At 52.3% G+C, this 21,526-nt stretch overlaps 9 protein-coding genes and 1 non-coding gene across 10 annotated transcripts; 6 read left to right on the forward strand and 4 right to left on the reverse strand.

Annotated features, from left to right (window-relative positions):
• Positions 1–253: 253 nt before the first annotated feature.
• On the reverse strand, positions 254–1,648 carry B0T23DRAFT_46266 (glutathione S-transferase). The gene is made up of 2 exons (XM_062841297.1): positions 1,370–1,648; positions 254–1,199 (listed from the first exon to the last, which is right to left on the reverse strand). The coding sequence occupies exons 1-2, from the start codon at positions 1,421–1,423 to the stop codon at positions 561–563; spliced, it is 693 nt and encodes a 230-aa protein (XP_062688270.1). The 5' UTR covers positions 1,424–1,648; the 3' UTR covers positions 254–560.
• A 1,967-nt stretch (positions 1,649–3,615) lies between these two features.
• Positions 3,616–3,700, forward strand: B0T23DRAFT_t389. The gene has a single exon. It is a non-coding gene; the product is annotated as a tRNA-Ala (tRNA).
• Positions 3,701–4,391: 691 nt separating this feature from the next.
• On the reverse strand, positions 4,392–6,577 carry B0T23DRAFT_46276 (uncharacterized protein). The gene is made up of 3 exons (XM_062841299.1): positions 6,307–6,577; positions 4,837–6,239; positions 4,392–4,749 (listed from the first exon to the last, which is right to left on the reverse strand). Exons 1-3 carry the CDS (start codon positions 6,442–6,444, stop codon positions 4,533–4,535), a joined length of 1,758 nt encoding a protein of 585 aa, XP_062688271.1. The 5' UTR covers positions 6,445–6,577; the 3' UTR covers positions 4,392–4,532.
• B0T23DRAFT_46270 (uncharacterized protein) lies at positions 6,513–6,960 on the forward strand. Its single transcript, XM_062841298.1, has one exon. The coding sequence runs from the start codon at positions 6,621–6,623 to the stop codon at positions 6,879–6,881; it is 261 nt and encodes an 86-aa protein (XP_062688272.1). The 5' UTR covers positions 6,513–6,620; the 3' UTR covers positions 6,882–6,960.
• A 1,079-nt stretch (positions 6,961–8,039) lies between these two features.
• On the forward strand, positions 8,040–8,851 carry B0T23DRAFT_408460 (uncharacterized protein; the record flags this gene model as incomplete). Its single annotated transcript, XM_062839300.1, has 2 exons — positions 8,040–8,076; positions 8,178–8,851. 2 exons carry the CDS (start codon positions 8,040–8,042, stop codon positions 8,849–8,851), a joined length of 711 nt encoding a protein of 236 aa, XP_062688273.1.
• Positions 8,852–9,053: 202 nt separating this feature from the next.
• B0T23DRAFT_46296 (Prefoldin) lies at positions 9,054–9,922 on the reverse strand. The gene is made up of 4 exons (XM_062841300.1): positions 9,681–9,922; positions 9,556–9,626; positions 9,336–9,460; positions 9,054–9,278 (listed from the first exon to the last, which is right to left on the reverse strand). The coding sequence occupies exons 1-4, from the start codon at positions 9,742–9,744 to the stop codon at positions 9,158–9,160; spliced, it is 381 nt and encodes a 126-aa protein (XP_062688274.1). The 5' UTR covers positions 9,745–9,922; the 3' UTR covers positions 9,054–9,157.
• Positions 9,923–10,160: 238 nt separating this feature from the next.
• Positions 10,161–12,125, forward strand: B0T23DRAFT_436333 (vacuolar protein sorting-associated protein VPS4; the record flags this gene model as incomplete). Its single annotated transcript, XM_062840573.1, has 3 exons — positions 10,161–11,270; positions 11,347–11,797; positions 11,904–12,125. The coding sequence occupies exons 1-3, from the start codon at positions 10,618–10,620 to the stop codon at positions 12,123–12,125; spliced, it is 1,326 nt and encodes a 441-aa protein (XP_062688275.1). The 5' UTR covers positions 10,161–10,617.
• Positions 12,126–12,902: 777 nt separating this feature from the next.
• On the reverse strand, positions 12,903–14,823 carry B0T23DRAFT_367404 (protein SIK1; the record flags this gene model as incomplete). The annotated part of the gene is made up of 2 exons (XM_062836417.1): positions 14,478–14,823; positions 12,903–14,298 (listed from the first exon to the last, which is right to left on the reverse strand). Exons 1-2 carry the CDS (start codon positions 14,645–14,647, stop codon positions 12,903–12,905), a joined length of 1,566 nt encoding a protein of 521 aa, XP_062688276.1. The 5' UTR covers positions 14,648–14,823.
• An 876-nt stretch (positions 14,824–15,699) lies between these two features.
• On the forward strand, positions 15,700–16,452 carry B0T23DRAFT_399951 (uncharacterized protein; the record flags this gene model as incomplete). Its single annotated transcript, XM_062838452.1, has 1 exon — positions 15,700–16,452. The coding sequence occupies one exon, from the start codon at positions 15,700–15,702 to the stop codon at positions 16,450–16,452; it is 753 nt and encodes a 250-aa protein (XP_062688277.1).
• Positions 16,453–17,383: 931 nt separating this feature from the next.
• Positions 17,384–20,636, forward strand: B0T23DRAFT_327319 (uncharacterized protein; the record flags this gene model as incomplete). Its single annotated transcript, XM_062835605.1, has 3 exons — positions 17,384–19,632; positions 19,695–19,954; positions 20,020–20,636. 3 exons carry the CDS (start codon positions 17,384–17,386, stop codon positions 20,634–20,636), a joined length of 3,126 nt encoding a protein of 1,041 aa, XP_062688278.1.
• Positions 20,637–21,526: the final 890 nt, after the last annotated feature.

Consider the following 21,526-nt stretch of genomic DNA (forward strand, 5'->3'; position numbering starts at 1 on the left):
CGATACACTGGGCGTCTGCTGGCAGCACCGCAGCCTGATTTCACTGGCGTCGGAGTTCATTTCTGGGGCGGCGGGATCTTGTACGGAGGGCTTCCTCTCGCTTTTCTTTGCATGGACAGATAGTATGGGGCACATAGCATGCTTGGGTTGTTCAACAAACATAGGTTTCGTCAGGCATATGTTGACATTTGGGAACGGGTTTTCTACACTGGATCCATATGCCAGCTGGGTATAATGACTGATGATGGGGGACTTCAAAGTAATATGAGATTGGTTTGAACAAGTAGTCAGTGTATCTTGCGCTTGTGCATTGGCACCCGACAGGTGGTAGTAGGAGATCAAAGTCTCATGGAGGTTACACTCTTGGACGGGCTTCCATTCCTCACACATAGTTTCAATCAAGTTCTTGCCCTCCCCCATAAAATGTATGCATCCTTGACACAATCGTGAGTTCCAGTGTGGAAATGTACTAAGTAGCACTCGATAAAAACCCATTATCATTAACTTTTTTGGTGTTCCAACTATGGTATCATGTCCTCGCCATCAACGTCATCAACCTTTTACTCAGTCTTGCCACGGAGGCGCTCCTGGACGGTAACCAGCTCGCCAAACGACTCCTTGAGCTCAGGAATCTCCAACAGACCCTTGAGGTATCCCTCAACGCTAGGCGCGGCGCTCTTCTTCATCTCGGCATCCAACAACAACTTGCTCGCCAGGATCAAGGCGCCAGCAACCATGACATCCGCAACCGTCACCTCGTCACCAACAAGGAACTTGCCGTTACCCTTGGCCAGGGTGTTCTCGACATGCTTGACAGCGCGCTCAAACTTCTTGGCAGAAGCATCATAGCCCTCGGGGGTGTACGGGACCAAGTCGGGCCTGTGCACCATCAACATGCAAGGGTACAGGTTGGTCAAGAGCTCCTGCTCGGCGAAGCAGGCCCACTGCTCGATCAAGGCACGGTCAACAGCGGTGCGGCCGAGGAGCTGCTCGGACTTGGGGCCGGAGTCGGCAAGGAAGCGCACGATGGCTTGGCCCTCGGTCAGGTTGAGGGAGCCGTCGGTGGTGGAGAGGGCGGGGACCTTGCCGTAGGGGAACTTGGCGAGGATGGCGGCCCACTTGGGGTCCGAAGGGTTGGCGAGCTGGAAGTCGCTGTCTTCAACGATCTCGAGGCCGTTGAGCTTGGCGACGGCTTGGGCCTGGAAGGGAGTGGGTTAGTCAATGTGGCAAAGGAGGGTTAAGGTGGTTGAGGTGGTTGAGGTGTAAATGGGAGAGAGGAGTAATATGGAAAAGGGCAGGAAAGGGAAGTAGAGTAACAGAAGGAGAGGGAAGGGAGGGGAGCGGATTAAAGCGGGGGGAGGAGACATACACGCTGGACGCGGACGTTGTTGGGGTAAGTGTAGATGGTGGCGAAGGGAGCCATGTTGATGTTTGTTTGTGGTTCTTTGGGTATAAGTTTATTGGTATAAGAGTCGAGTGAGATGTTGCAATCCGAGTTATGGATGGCGTGATGAGTATGGATAGGTCGAAAGAGTCTTAAGGAATAGATACAAAAGGTCAAGTCAGAAGTAAAGAAGACTAAAACCCCAACTTTATAGCTGAACAAAAGGACCCCTGTGTCTCACTTGTTGAAGATTGTGAAGCATTGTCAAGCATTCAGCTGTGTCTCCATCTCGGAAGCAACCGAGCGGATGCCGGATCGACATCGCCCTCGATGTTCAGGGCGTCAAGCGGCCTCCAGCATAAACCAGAACTGGCCAAATCATCCACAATCACTTCTAGTTTCCGCTGCCAAACAATAGTGTACATAATAGCCCGTGTTCCAGACTGTAACTATCCATGGGCTTCTATTGGAGATCGTCTACTACTTCCGGAATTAGTCAGCGGCTGGGATTGCCAAGGGGGTTGCAAAACCATCCATTTATAATCGTGGTCGTACAAAGTGTCCTTCAAAAAAAATGCCAAGAAATGCTTCCCATCAAGTGCCGGCGGACGAAGGTGGGCGGGCTATCCCAGAATTCCCAGGACCAGGCGGCAGATGCGGTGACCTGGCCCGCCTTGGGGACGAAGGGACTCCACCGAATGGACGGGATGCCGGGGGCACAAAGAGACCCTGTGAAACGAGCTCGAGACGCAGAAGTGACCGTCTCGATAGATAGAACGTCGTCCCGACTTGAATGAACTATAGCTACACGTATTGGCTGTTGATATGTTGTCATCACATATGTTGCGGTGTAGTGTACGGCAGTGTGTTGAGCAATCTTTGGATGTCGGGATTAAAGTAGAAGTTGCAACATCTTTCGAAGTCCTCTTTCCATCCAGATTGACGGGATAACAGGAACTCCCGCGCTATTGCCCAGTTGGCATTTGGCAACCCATCGATTCAAATGGCATGGGGTTACACGGTAGTAGACACACACTGCAACACACCATTCTCGATGTGTCGTGAGTTTTCTATCTTCCATCAGAGCTCTGCTCCCGTCCTGCTTTGCACTTTCAATGGTCCGAGGAAGAAGCCCCCAAAGGTTTAGTGCAACACTCCGCTACGTAGCAAAACAAGACACTTAACCAAATCCCAATTCTCGAACCTTCGACCCCTGAATTGGCGGCTGCTATTTTGATCATGGTCCGGATGCTCTGCGGCGGGGAAGAAACCAGATCGCAACGTCGGGACCTAGACGGAACATTGACGGAGTGGAGGAAGCCACTGTGGAGGTGAAATGTGGAGCCGGTACTTACTAATCGGTGCCGACGGGATTTAGCAGCAGCCCGGCGGCAGGCACAACGTTATGCCCGAGGACAGCGATGACGAGGGTAAATATTATATGTATGTACATTAATTCTCCGAATGGGAAACTGCAAGATTTGCATGTTCCACCATTCGAAAGCTGAATCGAGTACACATAGGTGAAGATGAATGTCATTACTACCTATGAACCAAACTGCGAGGAGTCAAAACTGAAGTGATGTCGTGAAATCGATCGCGGGGTGCGGTGGTGATTGCACTAACAATTAACTTTCCCCCTCCACCGGCCACCCTCCCACCGGCCACCGGGGCAACTGTCCACCGACTACCGGTAGGGGCATCGCGCGAACTTTGAACAAACTGTCCGCTTCCTTTCCACGACAGACGACGACTTCGGTCTTTAACAGATTTCCTACTACTCTACCCATCCACGACTTTGAAAATGTAGCAAAAGAACTAGTGTCCCCTATCATCATCATTAGTTTTCCCTTCCCGCGTTCCCTGCTTGCTTGCTGTCAAAGTCTGAGGCTCCAGTCGCCCAGGACAGAATCGATGACACCCGAGTCTACTACCCAGAACAATACCAAACCCAGCCAAAACACCTCGGGATCCAACAGCTTTGTGATCAATGCACGAAAACCTTTGCAGTTATGAAGTATCTATAAGGTATTGGTCAATCCATTCGTTAATGGTTTCTCGCGTTAAAGCCGCCCAACCTTCGCTAGGTGCACCTCTCAAAACTAGAGGTAGACTCGGGTCTCATTCAAAGCTACACTACAACCACATCATTACCCTCATTTTCCCTTTTATCTTGTCTTATAGCTTCACAATCACCACTCACAAATATCAACAACCAATAAGGTTACACAGGGCGTGTGGCTCAGTTGGTAGAGCGTTCGCTTAGCATGTTTCCGAGCATGCGAAAGGTCCTGGGTTCGATTCCCAGCTCGTCCACCATCTTTTTGGTTTTTTTCACCTGATCATGTCTTCCGACTTTTCCTGGTGGTTGGATGAGTTGTTTCTGTTTGTTCGAGCAGAACTTATCTTCTTAGTTTCTTTTGTCCAGTTGCTCTACGGTGTTTACTGTGAAGCGTTGGTTATGCCTCAACACTCAAGGTGTGACAAGTAACTCGATTTGTGGTCAAGGACACCAGTGTTTCCCATGGAGTATCGAGGCCTTGTGGTGAATTAGGTTGTATATTGTTTTGGCAATGAATAACGGGAACTAACAAGTTGCACAACATACGGGTCAGACTACATTGTCTGGCTTACAGGTTGATACTAAATGGCCAACGTGGTGATCATACATAGGATACTGCCAGCTCACAAGAGGCTGAAATGCCACAACTTTCGACACGAATAGACTCTTAAGTAGTTTATGACCATATATGTTTACCGTCTGTCTCCATATGGTATGATACGTCGACTGCAAGGACAACCGGCCACCAGTCATCCCATTGCAAACCCTTTTAAGCTTTCGCAGCCTCCAGGAGTCCAAGATCATGCTCCTTCTTGGCGCGTTGTGTCTGTTAGTACATTGCGCCAACCATAAACGCCTTCGCTATGCTACCCATACACGCTAGACTCTAACTCCTGTACTCAAAGCATGCACTCCCTGCTAAGCATTGGTTTTTGCCCATGTGGCTTTTCAGTAACCACAACTCGTCCAACATGATCAAAACAAAAGCGAGCGCTAAAACTCCCCAACCGAAAACTCATGATTCACGGTCTTCCTCACCTTCCGTCCCACCTTCATAACCGCGGCCGAGGGACTCGAGGGTGATCACTAATACCTCTTGAACGGCGGCACCTTGGATCCCTCAGGCCTCAGATCCACCACCTCAAAGTCAACTCTGCTTGACTCAAACACGTGCCCTGGTGCATGACGGGCACTACAGTAAATATCGTCTGAGGGAATGGCGTGCTGATGGAAGACGCCGGGGGTGTTGCAGTTGATGATGTGTGGGAGACCGGGAGGGTCCGTGAGGCGGAAGATACCGTATCTGTTTTGTTGGTAGACTTGTTAGCTGTTGATATTGAAAGGGGTAAAGAAGGATATGCGGGTAAAAAGGGAGGGTGAGAGGACATACGAGGGATCATATCTCGGCGCACAAACAATGGCAATGCTCTCCTTCATCATGGTCTGGTATCCGGCATGGGTATGCAAGTCTCTCGAGCTCATGAAGCACGTCTGCGTCGGATGAGTGTGGATCCAACCGAGGACGAGCAGGTCGTTCTCGATGCAGTACGTGACGTACGCTTCCTCGTTGATGGTCTCGCATGTGTCCGAGGTGCACTCTTGTTCAGGAATGAGCAGGCAGGTGATGAACAGGGCATTATTGATTAGCGTGCCACAGAGAATACCGCACATCTCCAGCTCCCTGATGGTGTTTCCACGGGCTAGTTCGAGGAAACGGCGGCGCAGACCGCTGGGGAGGAACACGGATCGGAGAGGTTCGCCGCTTTCGAGGTAGGCGACGGGGCGGAAGGTGACTTTGTTCGCTTCTTTCGGCTGCGTTTCTGGCGGCGGCGGCGGTTCGCTGACTTTGGGCGGTCTTGCGGGCTTATCGTCGACATCGTCCTCGTCGGTTACTAGTCGAATAGTCTGACTAGGAAGCATAACGTTCCTCCTTGAATCTCTGTTCAACGACCCCGATCCCTTCCGTGGGCGTGGAGGTGGTGGAGGAGGTCTGGTGACGGGCACTGGTCGCTCAAAGGGGATCACCTTGGGCGGAAGTGGTGGCTGTGGTTTTGGGCTTTCCGGCCGTGACGCCGGCTTCGGGTAGTCGTAGGTATAAGTAGATGTTGGTTTGATGGCTGGGTAGTGATAGTTGACGGATCGATAGCTGTCGGTGTCGCTGGTACCATTGTCAGTTTCCGAAACCCCGTAGCCTCCCGAGCGGTCCAATTGTCGTCTTGTGGCCTCCATTTGCCGGCGAAGGTCGTCGTCTTCCGAATAGCGATGGTTCGTTGGTGGTGGAGTAGGATATTGCTGTCTCCTGCCCGCATCATAACCTCTCTCCTCTCTGTAACCTGATGGAGGCCTGTGCATGCGTTCATCTTCATCAGCACTCTCTTGCCGTCGTCGTCTCCGTCGCTTAAGCAGCGCCTCTCTAGCAAGGTCGACTGCCAACTCTTGGTTTGATCCAGCATCCAGGATCTTAGCCTGAGAAAGATGGTTCCATGACAGAGCAGCGTCGTTGGCAGCGTGTCTGGAGTATTGGGAAGATGTAGATAGCCGCTTCTCCCTGCTGTCTTGTACGCTGGCCGTGAGCTGCTGCCACTTCGCATAGGCCTCCTCTATCTGGGGCTTGAGCTGTTCAAGCTGTTCAACCACGGTATTTATGCGTGCGTTCAGTTGCTTCATCAGTCCTCGGTTTTCGGGGAGTTTAGCTTCGGGGTGCTTCGCCATATCCTCGAGCACGAGGGTGCAGTAGCGGAGGAGAAACATGTAAGCTTGCGCTATGCTTCCTTCTTGGAGGTAGATCTGACCCTGTAACCACCAGATACTAGTCAGCGACCCTTCTTGGTGTTGCTGCCATGGCAGACTTGTGACGGACCTCATGATGGATGGTGTTGGCAGCGCGCGCCCAGAACTTGAAGCCAATCCGGGGGTTCCAGTCGTATTGTTTTGCTTTCTCGGATATCTCCCTGACATTCATGGGCCGGCTCCCGGCCTCTATCGTCGCGCTTCCCATGGTCGCCGTGTACTAACAAGGATACACTATCGGTGTTGTCTGTTTGCTGTTGTTGTAGTGTTTCCTTCTGTTTGTCGGTCGTCGCGGGGATTTTTTGGTCGCTGTCGTAATCGCAATGGCTGCCCTGGCTCGGCTGGTTGGTGAACCTTGAGAGCTACTCGAAGCTATCGCAACGGATGTTGTTCTTGCTCTTGTCGCTCGGATTGGGGAAGATTATGGGGTTGTCGAGATCGGGCAATCCAGCTTTCATTGTTTGTTCCTTGGAATCAGCCAGGCTTTGGGTGTCGTGGGAGATGACCAAGAGACCCGGCGGCCATGGAATGGGCTCCGGCTCGCTTGTTGTTCTGGTCAAAGGAGCTGTCCATGTCATAACCGTCACAGGGTCCCGGAAACAGTCCACATGCCGTCCAGGAACCTTTCAGTGGCTTCTTTGCTGAAAGACGACCTGGAAGCAGGAACCTTGGCGGCCGCCTCGACCCCGCCATTGGGCCGCGCGGCGGGCAGTGCGAGAGCAGATCCAATGCCTGCCGCCAGGCTGCCTCGCTCTGGCTTGACAGAAGGGGAAGCGCCAGCAACGGAACAGCTCGGCAGGCTTCAAGAGACAAGGCATATCAGCTGAGTCAGCTTGGAAGGTGCACAGGCCACTTTGGCGGTCTTGTACAAGTACAGGAAGTATGGTAGACTCGACATTTTGCCATTTTCAAGTTTGTAGTTTGAACGTACCATGTGAAATGGCAAGATAAATGATGGATGGCATCGATTCTTCGAATTGAATCTGCGTCCAATATCCCGGCGGTTGACCATGTTGAGATTCTGTTGTATCACATTCCTGCATTGATCTCATATAGCTGACTTGAACCCCCACGGCCAAATTATGCACACAAGTTTCTAGAAGTTGGGAGGGTGTTTCGCATCAGATCAAACATCCAATTCTTGTCTGATTCCCATGCGAGCTGTCATCATTTCAAACATGGCAACAGCGATATCCTGCCTGTTTTCGTGGTATTTTAGCGACCAACACTTGGTGACACGGCGGGACCAGCCGATGGATCAGAAGGCCCAAAGAAGCAGGTTAGCGAAATGCAAGTCGAACCACTTGGGAACCATGTCCAGCCTCAAAATCGGGAGTTTACGGAATCCGCCAAGGGGATCGGAACCAAACGGGGGGCGAGGATATGCCACAAGGAGTGAGGCATTGAGATTATGTGAGGGTGAAGAATCTAGCCCTTGACAGATACGTATAGTAAACAGGACTTGCAACTGGCCAGCTGACAGGTACGCGATGCGGTGCCCTTGTTTTCCACGATCTCGACCGCGCCATCATGACCTCGATCACGGTGTAACTTCGGTCGCAGGCTGATTATACGGAAATGCCTTTTCCAAGACAGTAAGATTAATATCAAACCTGGAAAATAGGAGGCGGCGAGACTTTTCGTGTATCCCATTCTGTGTGTTGTCTACTTGCTTATAATCCTGCCTTGATCCCCGAGTGCTTGTGTGTTGTGGTACTCTACCATCAACCTGCATCTCTCCTCTGTTATTGATACCATTTCTACATCTCAGTGATACCCTCAATCTTCTTTCTCTTCATCACAATGGCGTCCACAGTCTCCTCCGTAAGCCCAATGCAAGGCAAGTCCACCACAACTCCTCCGCCCAGCCCTTTCCTCCTCCTCACACAGCCCTCACGCCCGGCACACCCAAGCTAACACCCCATCTCCCCGCGTAAACAGCCAGCATCGAAGCAGCAGCCGACAACCTATCCTTCGAACAGGGCCGTCTCCTTGTCCCCCCCGAGACCTGCCTCTCCACCCTACTCAAACAGATCCTCGTCCAATTCACCAACACCTACGCCCTCCCGGATAGCAGTCATGCCCTCCTCTCCCAGCCCTCCAGCCTCGACCGTATCCTCAACTCCATCTTCGACACCTCCTGTCTCGCCTTCGTGACCGAGAAGGAATTCCGCATCGAGGCTGGGCTAGACGATCACGACAAGGTGACGCTGTTCGTCCAAGCTGTTGCGGGGATGGCCATGGTTTTTGAGCGGCTCTTGCGTGCTTGTTCTTCTTCTGCAGCTTTCGCAAACTCTGGCTCAGGAGACTTGACGACCAGTCTCCTCTCCAGGGAACTCCAGCTCTTTGCCGAGAGCGAGCAGCGCAGAACGATGCTGGATCGTATCGGCGCGACGTCCTTGCTGAGCCATTGCTATACTAAGGACGAGCTGGTCAGCTTCGTGGTGGCAATGGTGGAGGATCCGGATCGGGCGTCCCAGCAGGGCGGGAGTAGTCTGCTTTCGCTGAATGCGGTGGGCGAGGATTTGTCGAGTGATAGTGTGGCGTGGGTTAGTGGCCGAAGTTGTAAGAATATGGGGCTGCCGTGGGGGTTCACAATTATGGCGCTGAACTGAGGTTATACTAGACAGGATGAGAAGCTGCGGTCTGTCGGTGGGTGGATGAGTAAGGGGAAGGGAGAGGGGGGGTGTAAGCTGTGTTTTGGTTATCTCCATTCAGCGATTTTAGAGCAAGGCGTCAAGGGGTATCTTGGGGGAATCTTCGGTAAATACATCACGTAATAATCACCGTTTGGTAAAAAAAATCGACCTATGACTGCATTCACGAGACAGTTTCCCCGGATCGCTCTGTGATGAATCGTACCTGCGCCTGATCTCGATTGGGTATCGTGGACATTCTTTCCGTAACTGATTCCATTAGGTCTAAGCCTTGACGGCCTGAGGGGCACCACCAGCCTGGGCGCTCGTCTGGACCTGAATGATCTCTGTCCTCTTCTTCTCAATCTTGCCCTGTGTCTCCTTGATGACTCCCTCCAAGCGAGTGCTGTGACAGTAGGTCAGTTGCTTTGGAACTCAAGATCCCATGCAGCAGTTCACTTACATCTCCTTGCTGATGAACTCCAGTCTACCCTTGACCGTGTTCTCTGCGTCCATCTTGTCCTGCTTGAGCAGCACCGGGCCCACTAGCTTGAAGATCTGCTCGTCATCCTTGAGCTTCTCGAACTCCTACATGGTGCTCAGTTAGTCCCCATTTTTTTCCTTGGGCAGAATTTGGCGAAAGGCATTGGGCATGCGAGCTCGATGCTTGGAAGAAAGCTGACATTTTGCACGCTGATGTTTTCCTGCTTCTGAGCCTCGAGCTTCTGTCTGGCGAGAACAGTCTCTTGGAGTTCTGAGGTACAGTTAGTAGATGAACTACGGGGATATCATCATAAGGGGGGCTCACCTTTGTTCAGGTTTTGATACTCATCAGAGAGAGCTTGGAGCTTTAGTTGGAGGGGGCTGGCCATGGTTGCTTCTGTGGGGGTGATGTGAAGTGAAAGAGAGGGTTATGTTAAGAAATTACTAGGTGGTGACGTTCGAAAAAGTGAAAAAGGGTTTGGACACAGTGAGGGAGGGAAGATGATGGATCAAAATGTAGGAACAGGAAACACAGGTGAGCTCCAATATGGGGAATTTGGAGGTTCCTTCTATTCTGGGGAACTGAGCTCGCTGTGCAGTCAATCGTCAGGGGTGAGCTGAGCAGATCCCCAGGTCAGTGCCCGAGCTTTAGCTGTTAGTGTCGAAGTGTAGTCTCAGGCAAAGTACTAACAGCCCCAGACCAGCGCTCTCTCCACGCGCAAACAAGTGGCGTCAGTGGCCCCAGGCCCGGCCGGGAACCATAGCAGGACCCCGCGCTACGCTAGCGCTTCCAGGTCAACGGCCAAGACAAGTCGACCTCGTTGCTTGAAACCAAGATCATATGGACAAGACCACCATCAATCTTCCCCTCTCCAATTCCACCTCAGACCAGGGCGCGACACCAACTCTTTTGTGCCAGAAGACAATCTTGTTGTACTCGTTACCAGGTGACGCCCGCAAGATACGACCAGGTCTCGATCTCTCTCCACCTTATCTCTGCCACTCTCGTTTCCGTAGCCTAGGACAACAGCAGTCGTCATCAACGAGTCTCCTCCCTCGCATATGGCCATCTGTTGACATTGACTTCGAACCTCGGCGCGCGAATATCAACAAACTCTCCTTGTCCGAGCGAAGAAGCAAACAAGTCTAACGACTACAAACGCTTACTACGGCGTGCCAAGAAGAACCACCAATTATACACTCGACTAAACCACGAATTCACGCGACACCACTTTACACGCTTCGAACCGCCGCCGCCCAAAATGTCCAATACCGACTTCCTCGGCCGCGCCATCGAGCAAGTGCGCAAAGCCATCGAAGCCGACAACGCCGCCCAGTACGACAAAGCCTACCAGCTGTACTACCAATCGCTCGAACTCTTCATGCTCGCCCTAAAATGGGAGAAGAACCCGAAATCTAAGGAGATGATCCGGGCCAAGACGGGCGAGTACATGGACCGGGCCGAGAAGCTCAAAGCGCACCTGGCGGACGCGGAAGCGAAGCGGAAGAAGCCCGGAATGGTGGGCGCGAACGGGGGGTCGACGGGCGGGACGGGGAAGGGGAAGGAAGCCGGAGAGGACGGCAATGGCAACGGAGAAGCGTTGGATGAGGATAGCAAGAAGCTGAGAAGTGCGTTGGCGGGCGCGATTCTGCAGGAACGGCCGAACATCAGCTGGGATGATGTGGCTGGTCTAGAGGGTGCCAAGGAGGCGCTCAAGGAGGCGGTCTTGTTGCCGATCAAGTTCCCGCATCTGTTCCAGGGGAAGAGGCAGCCGTGGAAGGGTATTTTGCTGTATGGCCCACCGGGAACAGGAAAGAGTTATCTGGCGAAGGCGGTTGCAACGGAAGCGAAGAGCACGTTCTTCAGTGTGAGCAGTTCGGATTTGGTGAGCAAGTGGATGGGTGAGAGTGAACGGTATGTTTTGTTCCATTGCCTCTATTCTTATGCCACTATCGTGACTGGGAAGCTAACGGTTTTCCACAAAAACCAGTCTAGTCAAGCAACTCTTCGCCATGGCCCGAGAAAACAAGCCCTCGATCATCTTCATCGACGAGATCGACGCCCTCTGCGGTCCGCGCGGCGAAGGCGAGTCGGAAGCCTCGCGCAGGATAAAAACCGAACTTTTGGTCCAAATGGACGGCGTCGGTAAAGACAGCAAGGGCGTGCTGATCCTAGGCGCGACCAACATCCCCTGGCAGCTGGATGCTGCTATCCGTCGCCGCTTCCAGCGCCGCGTGCACATCACTCTGCCGGACCTGGCGGCGCGCACCACCATGTTCCGGCTGGCTGTAGGCGACACCCACACGGCCCTCAAAGCGGAAGACTTCCGCGAGCTGGCGCGCGCGGCGGAGGGTTATTCGGGTTCGGATATCAGTATTGTTGTGCAGGATGCGTTGATGCAACCGGTGAGGAAGATTCAGCAGGCTACACATTTCAAAAAGGTTCGTTCTTATTTTAACTTTTCTCTCCCATCCCTGACCCTCAACCCCTATTTCTACCTCTATTCATGTTGCATGATTGTTGACTGTTGTTACTACAAAAAAACAGGTGGTCCACGAAGGCAAACAAATGCTCACGCCTTGCTCGCCAGGCGACCCCGACGCCATCGAAATGACGTGGGAGCAGGTACCCTCGGACGAGCTGCTCGAACCATTTGTCGACAAGAAGGACTTTATCAAGGCCATCAAAGCCAGCAGGCCGACTGTGTCGGGCGAGGATCTCAAGAGGAATGAGGAATGGACAAAGGAGTTTGGTAGTGAGGGTGCGTAGAGAAATGCCGGCCTGCCACAGTGTGGGGGCGGGTGTGGTCAATGGTTCGTTCGTGCGGTTTATTCTTGTTCTTTGGTGTTTCTCCCATGGAAAGCGAAGGAGTGGTATACAGAGGGCGGCGGGTATCTGAATGTCTTAGGTACTTTTACTTTGGGGTTATCAGTCTTGCAAGCCCCTTTTTTTATCTTGGCAGCACATTGCATGCGGCATGGCACATGTTTACTACGAAGACTTGATGATGACGATATTATTCTAGCGAGAAAATCAGGGGAAGACTATGGAGTGTCGATGGGCGTTTTGCAATCATGCGATAATGGAAGAGTACATAGATTCATGGCACTTCATACATCAACCAGGTTCCATAAGACGTACGTTCCGTTCGTTTAATGAGCCTTTGTTTTTACCCATATCGCCGCCATATGATGCTCCATGGGTATGATGCTAGTACACACGCACATCCTTCCAAACTTTTTTGCGCTACCCCTCTATGATCAGTCGTAGATGGCAAGAGATGTGAATGACGACAACGACGAACTATTTATGATTCTTGCAAGAAACAAGTAGACCCGTAAAACTCCTTTGTACCAGATTTGACCCATACCCCATACATTATAAGAAACTCCCGAGGATAACAACGACAACAGAGCGAACCAACAAGAACGACGTGCCAAAAAACGCGACGAGAAGCTCTAAACAAGATGACGAAGAAAAAAAGTAAAAATCGTGAAAAAGACACAAGTGGTGACGCTGCTTTTGGCTCTTTTTCTTTCGGTCTTTTTACTCAGACTTCGACTTCTTCTTCTTCTTCTTCTTCTCGGGTTCCGCAGCGTCGGGGGCGTCTACCATCTCGACGTCTTCGCTAGTCGCTTTCCTCTTCTTGTCCTTCTTGTCCTTCTTCTCCTTCTTGTCCTCCTTGTCCTTCTTCTTGTCCTTCTTCTCCTTCTTGTCCTTCTTGGAGTCGGCGGCGTGGGTGGCGGTGTGCGAGTCGACCATCTCGGTGTCAATGTCCATGTCACCCTCGTCGTCCATGACGAGCTTGATGGCCTTGTCCATGGCCTCAGTGTTCTTCATGGGCTTGATGCCCTTGGCGTACCACTCCAGACGCTGCTCCAGCTGCTCACGCATAACCTCACCGAAGCGCTTAGTGGGGTTCTCGGAGAAGTTGTCGATACGGGAGGCAATGGAGCACTTGTTGGCGAGGTAGCGGGAGATGCGACCCTTGACCTTGGGACCGGCGCGGCCAATGAAGGTGCTCTGGTAGAGGAGACCGTACTTGGGGGTGGCGCCCTTGGTCTTGAGAGCGCGGAAGAGGGCCTTCTCGGCACCGAGGATCTGGAGGGTAGAGGCGGGGTACTTGGCGAGGTTGGTGAGGGAGCCGGCGTGCGAGATGAGGCGGGCGGCAACGGGGGTGCCGAGGATGACCTGCAGGTTAGGAGCGACTTCGCCCATCTTCTTGTCGAGCGACTCGGCGAGGATGCGGCGGTAGTCGGCCATCTTGGAGACGTTGTCCGCGAGGTCCTTGACCATGTTGAGATCCATATCGCTGATGTCCTGACCCATGGAGACCTTGGCGGCCTGGATGATGGCCTTGGCCTTGTCCTCGTCCTGGTTGAGGACGTTGGCGAGCTCGTCGAGGGACTCGTCGCTGAGAGACTTCTTGTTGCCGACAGCGAGAACGACCTTGGCGTAGGTGCCGTTGTCGGAGACGATGCGAATGAGCTCGGGGAAGTGCCAGCCGTACCACTCCCTCACGCGCATGGCGCCGGAGTTGATACCCTTGTCGAGGGCATCGAGGGTAGCGATACCCTGGATAATGTGGTTGTCGTTCTTGTGGACGGAGAACTTGACCTTGGCACGGGAGTAGGCGTGACCGAGACCGAGCTGGGCGCGGTTAATGTCACCGTCCTGGAGGCCCTTGAGGAGCTTGCCGGCGTGGGTGCGGATGCCGCGAAGGAGGGCAGCGACGACCTCGGAGGTGTCGGCAGCCTCGCACTGGATACCGGGGAAGTTTCCGCTGATCTCACCAGCGAGCCTCTTGTCGACGACACCGAGGACGATCTTGCTCTTCTTTCCGCTGGTCTGGGGGAGGTTGAGTTCGAGGGTGTTCTTGAGGTGGTCGGGCATAATACCCTCGGAGATGAGGTTGATGGCCTCGAGACCGTGGGCGGCAGAGCTGGAGGTTAAGGAACGTTAGTTTCTGGTTCAGCCAAGACAAGTAATTCACACAATGTTTCTGTCCCTCCCAACATCATCATCACCACCACCACCACATCACCATGATATCACCACAACCACCTCAACCCGAAACACCCACCCCAAAACCACACAATGCTTTTGCTTCTGGCTACCTACTTCCAAGGGTTGAAGCTGCGGAGCTTCACCATCTTGCCGAACTTGTCGAGATCCTTCATGGCATCCTTGACCTCGGGCAGCTCCAAGCCGACAGTGTCGGCCTGGTGGACGACCTCGAAGAGCGAGAAGCCGACCGCGCTTTCGAACAAAAGATAGTTGACGTTGGCCATCTTAACGGTGATGTTGTCGTATGATGACTCTGAATTGATGGGTGACTGGGTAACCGGGTGCGCTGGGATTCGAGTGTTGTGCGCAATTGGGCGTCGTTCAATGCCACCGGTGCATGAACTCAGTCTTCGGTCTCCGGGAATCAGAACGGCGCTGTGTTTGGATATTTTTTTGCTCTGCCACTTTTGCCCTGGACAAGTTTTTTCGAAATTTTTGCGGCAAGCTCAGGACGAAGCACGGGCCACAGCCATGCGGGGTGGGGATTCTGCCTACCCCAATTCACGCCGCATTGGCGACCCCATTGGCCCGTTGGAGCGCTGTAAGTTGGGAAGGCTTGGCAATGGCAGCAGCAATTGTGCGAAAGTTTCTTTGGATTTTGGTGCCGATAAGAGTTTGGATAAGACGAGTCTTGCCAGCTGGGCGACAGCTGTCCGTGTGTCTGGCCTCTTCTCTGCCTGACAGTCCCGCAGTTTCGCAACAGGACTTCCACTCACAGCTTCAAGCTGACCTGGGCTCGACATTTTGCTGCCCCATTCGCCCACACCCACTCACCACACCTGACTCTTTGCATCGAACTCAACCAGATCGCATATTATTTGGCCAATGGTCGAGTTCCCTCACTCACATCAGCCCTATGGGCTCGATCTGCATGTCTGACCTGCACAATGGGAGAGATTGAGGCTTGGACTGTTTGGCGGTGTCGGTAACAGTCCGTCCTTCATCGATCCTTTTACGGCTTTCCATTCGGAAAGCAGCGAGACGGATGATTCATGATGAGTCCTTGTTCTTCTTTCCATTGCGGCAATGCCACAATCCCCTTACTTATTCTGTCGTTTTCGTGCCAATATGCAAATACATACTCCTTTGTCGTCGACCGAGACACATGCCATCCTACGTTGTTTGTTGGCGTCATGTCTACTCACACGAGACACGATATGCAGTCAGATCGAGAAATATGTGAAGGCGTCGGTCACGGGTTCTCTCGCTTCTCGCCTCACAAACTGGTGTACTTCACTTCTCTCTTTCGGGCTCCCCTCTGCCACCTCATGTCAACATGCCCACCTCGGACTTGGGTTGTCACAAGTGTCGACAGCTTCGCATTTCCAAGCAAGACCCGGCGTCCATGAATGGATTACCAACTGAAGTGACCGGAACGCCGGATGACTCAGGCCAACATTGTCGACTGCCCGGTCTCAGGACATTCAACGCATCGTCTACTGCGACGTTGATGTTCTCGTCAGGGCGTGGCACAACAACAACAAGACAAGACTTGGGATGCTTTGATTATTCCATTCAAAGCATGTCGCTCATCATCGGTTTCACATCCTATAATGGCCGTTGTCTGGATGATCACAGGCGTCGCAACATGGGAATGCCTTCTCTGGCTTCTGCGGGATTGGTCGTGAAACGGTTCCGTCCATCCGGACATCCAATCAGCGACACCACCTCCGGGTCTTCGAGGGATGGTACAGTATGTACAGTGGCGGAAGAGCCCTACAGGATGCACGACACCCCCAAATCGCCCCAATGCTCCCGTTCTTCAGCGCATCAGAAGCGTACGGGTTTCGATGGCGCACCACTCCGGCCCGTTGCATGGATGTGGTGCCGCTGTGTACCTATCATTTCCATTTTGGGTCACGCAGCGTCGACGACACCATCACGATACTACACAGTACCTCAAGTCGATCCAGTCTCTTCCGACAGTTCAAGTGATGCCAAGTCCATGGTGGTATTTGGCGTGGTGATTTGTTTTTGTCGTTTGTATCATGATGGCTCTTCAGGCGAGCAGCTTGCCTCACGCTCATAGCTCATGTAGCTTGAAGCGCGAGATCCGTGGCTTTCAAATTAGAGCCATCAACGTCAACAAAACAAACGTGTTGTGGAGCTGTGAAATAGAACATGTACCCGACCTATCTGACCAATATATCAAATCGGTACTCGACATGCACAAGGAACAGCGCTGATACAACCCTCCACCATCTCCAAGACGCCATTGGATGCCCCAGTCGAGGCCTGAACAGTGCGCAGCTGCGATGAGCTTCCATCTACACCGACCTTCCAAGCCAAGAGACTGTCAAAGAGGTACTCTGCAGTGTCTGTCTATCCGTCCCCATTGATTCAGCCTTATGCCCTCCGGGTTACGTCGCTATACAGCGGCATCTCCGTACGACATAACCCCATCCTTACGTACCTTGCCAAGCCTAGTCTATTCGCTAAGTTACCCTGGACTTGGAACAATGGCCAGTCTACGAGCTCCGCGTCGGCACACCCCACGAAACCATCATCAAGGGCCGCGACTTCGCCTTGTTCTGACATGATACTACCGTCTCTCCGCGTCACCCTAGAGGCCGGCATAGAAAATGAAAGCACCGCCTCCTCCAGGAACCGTTCCGTCTCCCGATAGCTTGGTTACTTCTACCCGGATCACGTCTGACGCTTGAGAGCCTCTTGACTTCACTACCCCCACAAAGTCTTGCACAGCCCTGTGCGCAGCCAGTTCGTGAGTCCACTTCATCATTTGGTCGAATGAGCATAGATCTGGATACAAGACATGATCTGACACCCCTAGAGCTTCGATAAATAAGAACCGACCCCTTTTTGAACAAGGTCCATCTGGAGGTAACCCGTTTCCTGCCTTCTTCTTCTCACGGGATTCTACACAGACTGGTACACTTGACTTATATCTTTGTGGTCTAACAGAAACCATACCCCTGCCCAATACCGTCCAAATCCTCTTCATGGCTCTGAATCATCATCAGCCAAAGGTGGACCCTGTGAGAGATGGATTCACCAGCCATGCCGTCGGAGAAATTGATGCTTCTTCGTATCAGGTGCCGACTACTACATCCAAGGAAAACCCATATCCCGAGACACATACCGACAACATCTGGCAAGAGACCGACTACTTTCCGACTTACGATCATGATCTCATCAGCAAACACTCCCGCGCCTCGCTCGCCTCGACATCTAGACGGAGCTCAGCTGCTCCCAGCATCTTTTCGACTGCTGGCCTAAGAATCTCAACTGCCTCGACGGCATACTCACGATATTCGGTTCGACAACACTCCCTGGACTCGGCGGACCCTAATTTGTCTGCAACACCTTGTAGTTCTGGGAAATGCGATGACGGCTTCAACACCGACGACTACCCGCCTCGCTATCATTGCACATTTTGCGATGCCATGTTTGCGTGTCCCGGCCAGTGGAGGGATCACGAACTCAGGGATCACGACAGACCCGAGGAGCATCTGTGCTCCATTTGCCACGATTCTTTCTCTGATCGACCATCTCTTGCATCCCATTATCGAGATATTCACAATCTTTCTTCTTCCCCAACGACTCAACACATAGTCAAGCTACCCACAAGAGGAGCTTGGGGATGTGGATTCTGCGGTGCCTTCGTGCAGTCGCGTCCTGACTACCTAGATCACGTCGGCCGGCACTGCGAAGAAAGCATGCAAGGAGCCCATTGGCAGCATTCCTCTGTGATTCGTGGCCTTTTAAAACAGCCAAAGATAGCGGAAGCATGGAACCGCCTGGTTACAAATCAAGAGCGGGATCGAGGTACCAGGTTGCATTTTACGTGGGATGAACAGGCAACCGGACGACACGCGGCCACGGAGGCTGACGGCGCCCGCAATCCCTCTCGGTTACAAGACATACTTGAGTTCTTCGCAAACAGCTCTTCGGACCCCCAGTACATCGCGCAATATGCCTTTGACACGGCTCATATCAGAACCGAACAGAACGTCAATAGTCTCGTCAAGGCGTACTACTCTCATGGCTTGCGCCCGTTGCCGGAGAGTCCAGGTGACATCACTTCACCTCGAGTTGATGGAATGAGCTACCCAAACCTCGAGCAGTGCGCGCCCCAAATCAGTTCTAAAAAATCAGACAATCCTGTACCGGCTGAATGTTCATTTCCTGTGTCATTCGCGGGGGCAATTTCTACTGCAGCGTTTCTTTCGCAAGCAACTGTCGTCGAATCTGGACTAAGTCCCGCTTGGGACCCCTACGCTCGCACCCAATCATCCCAGGCAAGCCAGGATCGAGAAACGGGCATTGCACCGCATCACACAAACTCGCCCAACACCACAGAGAGCGCTCCTTCTCCTGTGACAATGACCAAAGCATTTTTACACATGAAGTCGACTCCATCACCAATACGAAAAGGGCTGCGTCGGATAGATAGCGATAGACATCTTGATGCTCTCAAACCTGGAACTGTGGACTTGGACCGAGGGGAAAATATCCAACGTCCACGGACTGCTTTGGCCTCAGATTACACCAGAGCCCCAATTGCAGTATCTGTGGAACATGGCGTTGAGGCCAGTCAGCAACCCTCTCTTTCAGATGCTGTGCTTAAAACTGCTCCCATGAACAGCGTCGTTCGCAAGGACTGGCTGCTTGTTTCAAAGCCAGGAAGCCGCTCTTCCATTGGGTCACCGTCTGTCTCGAGCATGCGATCTGATATTACCAGGAAAGGATTCTTGACCCACGATGATAGCACTAGTGAACATGTCTCAGATGACAGTCTATCTGATCCAGACCTCTGGGCAGAACACGACATCGGCGATGACAACAGCAGAGCTTGGAGCAAAGCGTATCAGCAGGCCATCAACATGGCGCTACAACGACTCTGGTCCCAGTATAACCACAATTGGGATGCATTAATCAGATCATGTGTTGGAAGTGCAGGGAGCAGCAACACCGACAGAATGGATCCATATCGAGCGAGAAAAGCCACACCGTCCCGGCGAAAGCCGGACGGAAGCCTTCGACCTCCGAGTTCACGGCGGACCTCCGACGACGATGACGATGACGATGATGATGACGGTAGTCAGCTCTCGCCTTATGCTTCCAGGCCTGGGTCCGCAACATCGAAGAGATTTGCTTGCCCGTTCCGTAAGCACAATCCAGAAAAGTACAACCGTGTGGATTATGATATTTGCGCCAACAAGGACTGGCCGACCATTCCAAGGCTAAAGTAAGTAACCACGACCTCTAGCCCTCGCGCCATGCATGGTACGTCGCTAACACTCTTTATAGGGAGCATCTCTATCGGAGACACTACAAGATCCATTGTCAACGGTGCAAGCAAACTTTCAGCGATGCGAGACAGCTCACGATTCACGAGATGGCCCCAGAAGCTTGCGAACTCCTCGATGTCAAACCGCCTGGAGACATTACTACATCACAGGAAAGGCAGCTCAAGTCCAGGAAGCATACATATCGGCGCCAAAGCGACGAAGAAAAATGGAGAGAGATTTATCGACTGCTGTTCCCCAACGATATTGTACCGTCACCTTGTGAGTCTTCCCTAGGACTTCCTGTCTACAGCGTCCAGACAAACAACTGACCGACCTGTCAACAGATCCCGAATACGCAGAGGATTTCCAGCCTATGGGAGCCGAGTCTCGCAACGTTCTCGAATTCCAACACTACCTGTTGACGGAAATGCCCCGGCTTTTCACGCAAGCGGCCTACGAGTACGCTGGACAACACATACAAGAACAAGTACTGCTACGGATTGACGACGTCAACAAGATCATCGAAGATACTTTGCAACAGGCCTACGACACATGGACATTACAAGGACGTCTGCTTCCGCCGAACATCAGCCCATCCATCTCAATGCGCGAGTTCCCGGCTGCACCGGCTACACAGGCCGGGCATTTGAGCAGCATGCCATCGACAACCTGGTCCGAAACATCTATGCCACTTCGTCCATACATTCATGAGCAGTCAGCTGCTCCTCTGTTGCCCAATACTTCTGCTCCAGAGTATACACTCTTCTCAGTGGCATCTGAATTGGACGCGATGCTGTCGCTCGACGACATCGATATCCCTGTTTCCAATCCGGTTGGGGTTGGATCTACACCAAGTTACACGGTCAATGACTACATGACGACGGGGCCTGATGTGCAGTATACTGGTGTCGGCTTTTTTCCTTATGGTAATGATACGGGCGGAAATCAGAATTGGTTCTAAGCCACTCCTGCCGATACGAGTGGCACAAAACCCCCCCAAAGACCAAATACAATGGCTAGACTAGGGTACTCGAAGACGAACGAAGATGGGGGCTGTTTCCTATGTTGTCTACTGCAGCAGCCATTTTGCAGCGAGCCTTTTCACCTTCTTGAAACTCGGGGTAATATTGACGGAATGGCCAGTGCCGGTTTGTTGGACAAGTCATTTACTGTTCTTCACAGCTTGTTGCGGTTTGTCCGCGATCGACAGCGAAAACTAGATTTCATTTGAATAGACCATTTGAGGCGTGATGTCTTGTCCTTCTTTTCCTCAAATAGACCATCATGTATTCTGGATTTAACTTGGATTATTTTCCTTTCCTATTTAAATGACCGACTTGTATAAAGTAGATGGTTACGGTACGGTTCAGCAGGCCATCAACGAGATTTGATATGTTATATTCAACTTTGAAAAGGGTATACAACAGCATGAAAGGACTTTGTTTGACTCATGGAATATCTGACCCGACGTCCCGGGCTACCAAACAAACCAGTGCAATGTCAACCCCTAGAAGTGCAAACAATCGGGATCGCTAGATTCAGATGCACTTTGTGCGTGCTTGCAATTAAGGGATCTGGTGCACAGACCACAAAACACCTTCTAGCCACTCAAGAGCGCCCGACGATACCAAAAGAGTAGGCCTTCTCAGCCCCGATAACTGGGTATAAATGTTTCCTCCCACCAAAATCGGACCTCTATAAGTGCACATCCTGGCCAATGTCTCTACACCGGGAGATATTTGCACTTTAAGGGGATTACACTTTCATGGGTTGATACGGTATTGGATTGATAGCTTGGAACATTCTGGCAGCTTCCAACTGAAACCGTGGTCGTTGATACGCTGGGCAACA

This window comes from Neurospora hispaniola (genome assembly GCF_033458365.1).
Source record: "Neurospora hispaniola strain FGSC 10403 chromosome Unknown B0T23scaffold_10, whole genome shotgun sequence".
NCBI classification, from domain to species: Eukaryota; Fungi; Ascomycota; class Sordariomycetes; order Sordariales; family Sordariaceae; genus Neurospora; species Neurospora hispaniola.